The sequence below is a fragment of the Suncus etruscus genome, chromosome 15 (assembly GCF_024139225.1).
Source record: "Suncus etruscus isolate mSunEtr1 chromosome 15, mSunEtr1.pri.cur, whole genome shotgun sequence".
In the NCBI taxonomy this organism is placed as follows: domain Eukaryota; kingdom Metazoa; phylum Chordata; class Mammalia; order Eulipotyphla; family Soricidae; genus Suncus; species Suncus etruscus.
In genome coordinates, this window is record NC_064862.1 from 84,367,921 (window position 1) to 84,376,470 (window position 8,550).

The 8,550-nt window shown below is 37.7% G+C and overlaps 2 protein-coding genes across 2 annotated transcripts; both read right to left on the minus strand.

Annotated features, from left to right (window-relative positions):
• Nucleotides 1-1,206: 1,206 nt before the first annotated feature.
• LOC126031181 (high mobility group protein B3-like) lies at nucleotides 1,207-2,678 on the minus strand. Its single transcript, XM_049789469.1, is given in 1 exon segment — nucleotides 1,207-2,678. A coding segment is annotated over 1 exon segment (621 nt). The 5' UTR covers nucleotides 2,652-2,678; the 3' UTR covers nucleotides 1,207-2,030.
• Nucleotides 2,679-4,374: 1,696 nt separating this feature from the next.
• LOC126030058 (olfactory receptor 7A5-like) lies at nucleotides 4,375-5,295 on the minus strand. Its single transcript, XM_049788260.1, has one exon. The coding sequence runs from the start codon at nucleotides 5,293-5,295 to the stop codon at nucleotides 4,375-4,377; it is 921 nt and encodes a 306-aa protein (XP_049644217.1).
• Between the last annotated feature and the right edge of the window lie 3,255 nt (nucleotides 5,296-8,550).

Here is an 8,550-nt window from a genome sequence, read left to right on the forward strand (position 1 = left end):
AGAAATTTTTTTTTTGGTGTGCATTTGCTTGAAAGCTTCTGTTCAAAATACTTAATGTTGTTTCTGTTTTAAAAAGACAATGAGGGGATGGAGAGATAGCGCAGAGGTAGGGCATTTGCCTTGCAAACGGCCTACCCAGGACCAACAGTGGTTCAAATCCCTGCATCCCATATGGTCTCTTGTCCTTGCCAGGAATGATTTCTAAACACAGAGACTAAATAACCCATGAGCACCACCAGGTGTGGCCCAAAAGCCAAAAAACAAAAGCAAAAAACAAAAAACAAAACAATGAATGTCAGCAAGAGAACCTTTATTAAAAATAAAAAATGGAAAGCAAGAAAGAGACCTTTTATCTAAGTATTTATATTTTCCCCAAGGTATGCCAATTTTTTATCTTGTTTTGTTTGAGGAAACGCTGCTACTCACTTCTTTAAATTTATGGTATTTCTCAGCCAGCTGTGCAAATTTTATAGCATAGTTTCTTAGCTGAAAATCAACCAACAGACTCAACCAAATGGAACTGCATATGAATGGAAGACCTGGCAAATGTAACAAATGCCATTGGAAATTAATATCAAGGAATATTTTATGATTTGGGACACATTATAGCTATTAAGGAAAGAAAAAGGCAATGATGAATGCAATTGAGAGGGTGTGTGGAATCTAAATTCTCTGCCTATTCAGCATGTAAAGAGTTCTGCCATATAGTAATTATTACCTAGTCTAAAGATGGATACTATTTTTATGTCTTAGACTAATCTCTACTGTTGCTTTCAGGTCAAGATCTAAGGTTATTTTTTTGGGTACAATAGAAATACCAACTATGACTAAGAAGAATACTAGGTATCCAAATAGCTACACAAAACAGACATCAAATTTATAAATTAAATACTCTAAAATACTTTATTTAAAGTCTTCTGGTGTCCCCCATGGATTAAGAAAAGAGATTTTAGAGTAAAACAAATCCAATAATGAGGCATATTACCAGGAACTCTGGTTTCCATGGTATAAATAGAACAAAAGAGAATATTAAAATCCTTTTCATCAGTTGAATGAAGTTTATATTCAACTCTGGCATTCCTCCTATAGAACCTCAGTGTCCTAAGTTTTCTAGTATGGTATAAAATATTTCGATTCTGCGAATGAGTCCGTTCTTGTACAAGGCACAGAGGAAAGTTTCCAGAAAGTGTTTTGTGTATAAAAATCTTTTTTTTTTTTGAAAAACGTAATACTGTTTATTTAACTTCAAAAACATCTCCGCATTCTAAACACACAAAAAATAACAGAATGTTGTAAATTGTTTAGTACAGAAGGTTCTGAACTCTCATTGGTGCAGCAGTCTCAGCTCTGCTGACAATAAGGAGTTCCACAGATGGTTGTAGAATAAGGTTGATAACTACCCCACAGATCAAAGAAAACTCCCAACACTTCTCATGCCAGCTGACCCCCCTTTTTTCCACAGCTAAGAATGGCAGCAGAACGCTAGGTCACTATATACACAACCAGACAGCGGGCTGCTTCAAGGATGCCCTCCAAGGGCCCAGGGGTCCAGCCTGCAGTTTCACCCTGAGCTACCTCCCTGACAAGGCATTGTCCCACTGCCCCCACACCGCAAAGCAGCAAGTTGGTCTCCGCTTTTTGCTTTTTTATTTTTTTTTTTTTACAAACTATAGATATGTACAGATGAGAACTCAAGATTTCTAGCCAAGAACCATACAGTTAACACCACCGTAATAAAGAAAATGCCAAAGGACAGAGAACACCTTTAAATGCCTTGTAATACCAACAGCAAAGTGCACAGTGAGAACATGAGCCTTTTCTTTTGAAAAATGTTGGGAACTATGTACAGCTTTGATACAGTTTCAGGGTGCTCTGGACTCCCCTGGCCACATCATGTAAACCACTGACAATTCCTAGAGCACTTCTGAGACTACAATGTGATCATGACGGAGTGATGAAATCTAAGGAGAGCAACAGTTGGCTACGGTGGTCCCTACACTAAGGTATTCACAAGGAGACGGGGTGATGGTTTATTCGTCATCTTCCTCCTCCTCCTCCTCCTCCTCCTCCTCGTCTTCCTCTTCCTCCTCCTTCTCCTCCTCTTCTTCTTCCACCTTTTTCCTGGGAACTTTTGCAGGGCCCTTGGCACCATAAAACTTCCCTTTTGACTTATAGTCGGCGACATCCTTCTCGTACTTCTCCTTCAGCTTGGCCGCCTTGTTGTTGTAGGGCTGCTTTTCACTGTCACTCAGGTTGTTCCACATTTCCCCCAGCTTTTTGGCCACATCCCCAATGGAGATGCCAGGGTTCGTGGACTTGATTTTGGGGCGAAACTCAGAACAGAACAGGAAGAATCCAGACGGTGGTCTTTTGGGAGCATTTGGGTCCTTCTTTTTCTTGCCACCCTTGGCAGGCCCATAATCCTTCATCTCACGGTCATAGCGAACTTTGTCGGCCTTGGCCATCTCGTCAAACTTGGACTTCTCCTTCCCAGACATGCTCTTCCATCTCTCGGAGCACTTTTTGGAGAACTCGGCAAAATTGACAGGAACTTCAGGGTTTTTCTTCTTATGCTCTTCTCGGCAGGTCTACACAAAGAAGGCATATGCAGACATCTTCCCCTTTGGCTTCTTCGGGTCACTTTTACCCATCTTGACTGTATTGTTCGCTCGTCTGGGCAGCGCAGGGCACCGTGTATAAAAATCTTAAAAGAATGAACAATGAATGGAAATAAAAAAATGATCAGACTTAAACACCAAACCCAAAGTCGACAACAGAATCGATACCCCCATGTACAACAAGCTATACACAGAGGGAAACAGTTATACTAGCACTCTGGGGGGCAAAAGAGGGAGATATGGGACACACGATGGGAAAAGGGGTGGAGGGAGGACAACCCTGGCGGTGGAAATGGCCCTGATCAATTGTCATTATGTACCTCAAATATTATTGTGAAATATTTATTTGTTACTTGTTACTTTTAGTCCCAATAAAAATTATTTAAAAAAATTGCAAATCATAGGACCAAAATAAAAAATCTTAAAAGAACAACAATAATAGAATCAAGAGACCCAAACTACAGCAAGTTATAAACAAAAGGGAACTGTTATACTAGCAGTCCAGGGGGCAAAGGAGTGAGGTATGGGATGTATGCTGGGAAGAGGGGCAGAGGGAATCCAACACTGGTGGTGGAAATTGCTCTAATTCACTGTCACTATGTAACTTAAATCTAACTGTGAAAGACTTGTAATTCACTTCGGTCTCAATAAAAATAAAAATATATTAAAAGAAGTAAGATTGCACATTTCAAAGGACCCATAAGAATTTATGAGTATAGATACTGTGGGAACTACGTATATATCTTTTATTATTGCTTCTTCTTCTTTTTTTTTTTTTGTTTTTGGGCCACACCCGGCAGTGCTCAGGGGTTACTCATGTCTATCTGCTCAGAAATAGCTCCTGACAGGCACGGGGAACCATATAGGACACCGGGATTCGAACCCTAGGTTCTGGATTGGCTGCTTGTAAGGCAAACACTGCTGTGCTATCTCTCTGAGCCCTATCATTGCTTCTTCTATTGTTTAGATGAATCCAAAGATAATTGGGTGCTGCATAATAAATATAAACTTTTCTAAATTTCATCAGATGATGAATTCACATTCAGATATAAAAATTTCTTTAAAAAATGACATAAAGTTTGTCTCTCCTAGAGCTTTGATTTGACAAAATGCTCCCCTATTTGAGAAATATATCAAGGACTTAGAAACATTTAAAAGTACCCAGATTCCAGTGTTATTTTCTGGAAATAAATTTATTCAATGGCATTTTTTACACTGAACTAAGGGAAGAAAGATTTAAACGACCAAGGGAATACAGATGAAATTTTATTTATATTACATGAGAAATATGAAGAAAACAAACTGTATCTAATGTGAAACACAGACCCGTTATTTGTTATCTGATAAAAATTATCATGAGCTTAGTCAGGGGTCCTCAAAATTTTTAAACAGGGGACCAGTTCACAGTTCCTCAGATCATTGGAGGACCAGACAATAATTTAAAATAATTTATAAACTTTAGTGTTCTATGGGTCATAGATTGAGGACCCATGCATGAGATAGAGAGGAGGAGTCAAGAGAGAGAGAAAGAGTTGGAGAGTGTGGCACATATCCCACACATATGCATTGCACTGATCAGCAGCTAAGCAGGTCAGGCAGCAGTGGAAAAAAAAAACACCTGACAGACCAGATAAATGTCTTTGGTGGGCTGCATGTAGTCTGCAGGCTATAGTTTGAAGATTCCTGAGTTAGATCATCACTTGTTTTGAACACTGCTTATCATGAACAAGTCAGGGACCTGTCAGAAGGCAGTGTTTCAACAGAAGAGTTTAATTATGGCCTGCTTTATATCCTTATTTCTAAGACTGTAGATAAAGGGGTTTAGCATAGGAGTGACTACTGTGTACATCACAGAGGGGATTGCACTATACTTGGAGTTTTCAATAGCAGCTGAACTAAGATACACGCCAAGTCCCGTCCCATAGAACAATGAGACCACTGTAAGATGAGACCCACATGTGGAAAAGGCTTTATATTTGCCACTAGCAGATGAGATTTTCAAAATGGAAGAGACAATCTTAGAATAAGAGTAAAGGATACCAGCAAGTGGAATAATACCCAGAAGTCCTGTGGTACAATAGATGATGATGTCATTGAGAAAGGTGTCAGAACAGGCAAGTTGGACCACCTGATTAAGTTCACAGAAAAAGTGAGCTATTTCCACTTCGGTACTAAAAGACAGTCTCAAAAACATGAGGCAATGTAATAGAGAATCCAGGACACTCAATATCCATGATACTAGAAGCAGGATTCCACAGAACTTGGGGTTCATGATGACCATGTAGTGCAATGGATGGCAGATGGCCACAAAGCGATCATTGGCCATTACAGTCAAGAGGAAGTTATCTAATGCTCCAAAAGTTAATAAAAAGTACATCTGGGTGAGGCATTCTCCATAGGTGATAGCTTTGCTCTGCATATGGATATTCAGTAGCATTTTAGGGATGGTGGTGGAAGTGAAGCAAATGTCTGCAAAGGATAGATTGGATAGAAAGAAGTACATGGGGGTGTGGAGGTGGGAGTCACTGATTATGGCCACAATGATGAAAAGATTTCCAATGAATGTTATCAGGTACATGAACAGAAACAGCCAAAAGATGAGAGGTTGTAGCACTGCTTCTTGTGAAAGTCCCAGGAGGAGAAATGTTGGTGGACGTGTTTGGTTTCCAGGTTCCATGTAGCTGATGTAACCTCTGAAATAGAAGCCATAGTAACACAGACTTAGGTACAAGAATCGACCAATAAACTAACATAAATGACATGAATTTTTTTAACAATACAGTTAATAAATCCCTATATATTATCTATGTTACCTATATATTTAGTGTGTAGAATCTGAAGATTTCAAGACTTTTGAAGGCTCAATTCTTTTGATGTGAAAATAAATAAGCAAGTTTTGCTACTAATCCAAACAGTTTCAAATGTAGAGTTCTCACTACAAGTCCAATCTTGAGGATTTTTTGTTTGCACAAGTATTTAGCTCATTATGTTTATATACATGATTCTAGGTCACTGGAAAGGAACATGGAACTAGAAAAAAATTACAACCCTGAACAAGATTGAGGTTGTATCCAGGTGACATTAGACTATTATATTCCATTGTGGGTTATTATTATTATTACTATTAAGTAAATTATTATTAAGTAAAACAGTGGTCTTGATAGATATATATACACAGAAAAAACATAATCAGAGAATGTAAAGAGATCTAGGAAGAGAAAGGCGTGAAGAGAAACATTTCTGTTTGTAAAGAGAACATATGAAGACAGTGGTATATATTTTTATGGGAAAGATATCCCCAATATAAGAGTATTCAGGTCAGCAAAAGAATCTGCACAAAGACCTCATATGAGACTATTTCTTTTTTTTTTTTTTTTTTTTTTTTTTTTTTTTTTTTTTTAGTTTTTGGGTCACACCCGGCGTTGCTCAGGGGTGACTCCTGGCTGTCTGCTCAGAAACAGCTCCTGGCAGGCACGGGGGACCATATGGGACACCGGGATTCGAACCAACCACCTTTGGTCCTGGATCGGCTGCTTGCAAGGCAAACACCGCTGTGCTATCTCTCCGGGCCCAAGACTATTTCTTTTTCTTTCTTTCTTTCTTTCTTTCTTTCTTTCTTTCTTTCTTTCTTTCTTTTTCTTCTTTCTCTTTCTTTCTTTCTTTCTTTCTTTCTTTCTTTCTTTCTTTTTCTTTCTTTCTTTCTTTCTTCTTTCTTTCTTTCTTTCTTCTTTCTTTCTTTTTTTTCTTTTTCTTTCTTTCTTTCTTTCTTTCTTTCTTTCTTTCTTTCTTTCTTTCTTTCTTTCTTTCTTTCTTTCTTTCTTTCTTTCTTTCTTTTTTTTTTTGTCTTTTGGGCCACACCCGTTTGATGCTCAGGGGTTACTCTTGGCTAAGCGCTCAGAAATTGCCCCTGGCTTGGGGGGACCATATGGGATGCCGGGGGATCTAACCGTGGTCCTGATCCTTGGCTAGTGCTTGCACCTTACCTCTAGCGCCACCTCACCGGCTCCTTATGAGACAATTTCTGCCACCATCTGAAGGTAATTTGTGGCATAACATGAATCAAATACTACAAAAACAATATGCTGCAGACAAAAGTAGAAGCTATATTAGGAGATAAGAGCAGGCAGTGCTGTGGCAAGTTGTCTTTCAGCTGTCTTTTAATGTGTATTACATTGCTGTCTAGGATGGAGCTAAAGCATTCTTTATTTATCATGCCAAGTCAACACCTAATTTGATAGCATTCAAATAATACATTATCTCACTCCACTTCTATTTTCATACAGGTTCTATATTTATTGTTGTAGAAAGTGTTTTTTGCTTGAGACATTGGGTCAGCATTAACCTTCTTTGTAGTCTTAATTTTGTTTACACACCATTCAAAGAAATCATTTCCATTACACATCCACAAGATGTGGATAGAAAATGTAACTGACTGGGTAGCAGAGGACAATGTGTTTGTTGAGATGGCTTGGATTCAAGCTCCTCTGGCAACAGAGTTTGATATTTTAAGAATTCTGAAGAACTGGGTGTTGTGTAAGGGTTTTAAGTACACCTGAGATCTTTTGAGAGCCTTTTCTGGGTAATGGAAGAGATAAGAGAGGCAGAGAAAGGGAGAAAACATGATAAAGTGGAAAGAATTTTAACAAAGATTGTTTTTAGAAGGCTGTCATTTATTAATGGAAGCAGACACTCTGATTGTGCTATTGGGCCAGTCGATGCGTGAAACTGTCATTAATAGTATTATAAATCATAGTGCCTCAATATGGATAAAAATGCCAGCAAATTTGGAGAAACCTGATATCAACTCTATAAATTACTTTCAGAAAAGAGAAGCAGTCAGAATACTCCCTAAATTATCTGTGACTTCAGCATTTTCTAACTATCAGAGCAGGTCAAAAGATTACAATAAAAGGAGACTCTATGATGTAGAAGCAACAGAACATGTTATAATGTTAATAAATTGATACTAATTACAGGTAATTTTATGCCAAAATAGATGAGATTTATTTCTGGTAAGTTTAACTAGATATTAGAAAATGAATGTAGAAGACTAATAAAAGAAAATCACATCAATTGATCCAGAAATAACACTTAAATTTTAATATTCTTTGATATCAATATTTAATATTCTTTTGATATCATTCTCAGATAATTAAGAAAAGACATGTTCTCAAATTAATAGACTGTTATAATAATCTTACAATATTATGCTTAATTATGAGTAATATTAATTTTCCAGAAGTTTAGGTACAAATTATCTCAATCACTTATTCTATTAAGTTCCATTCTGTAGTCTACTCTTTGTAAAATATAAGAACATTAAGTGAATCTATACAAGCAGAGGTGTTTGTAAGATAGAGGCTATCCGGGGTGAGAAAGTCCTCAATTAATAAGTTAATTTTAAAAACCACAAACTTATTAAAATAAGATAGTAAGTCTGGAAGAAATATGGGAAATAAATACTTAGTTGCTTATTGCATGCCCAAATGAAACAATTATAATTTGGCATGAAAATACTACTTGTATTGGTAATATTCACTCAAAAATGAAATTCTTAGATATCCAACACTTTCTACTTATTTTCCTAATTATGTACTTCTGGGGACTGCCACTGGGTGCCTGTCAGTGAGTAAGTGAAAAATGAAGATGTGTCCTATATACACAAAGGGATACTTCTTTGCTTTAAAAAATGTTGTGGGGGGACAGAGAGATGGCATGGAGGTAAGGCGTTAGCCTTGCATGCAGTAGGACCATGGTTCGAATACTGGCATTCCATATGGTCCCCCAAGCTTACCAGGAGCTATTTCTGAGCATAGAGCCAGGAGTAACCCCTGAACACTGCCGGGTGTGACACAAAAAACAAACAAACAAAAATGTTGTGGGAAAATGTTACACTGATGAACAGCAGTGTACATTCTATGACAGAACTCCA

Excerpts from the sequence above, each read along its gene's own strand:
- LOC126030058 (XM_049788260.1), bottom strand. The coding sequence starts at position 5,295 with ATGGAACCTGGAAACCAAACACGTCCACCAACATTTCTCCTCCTGGGA.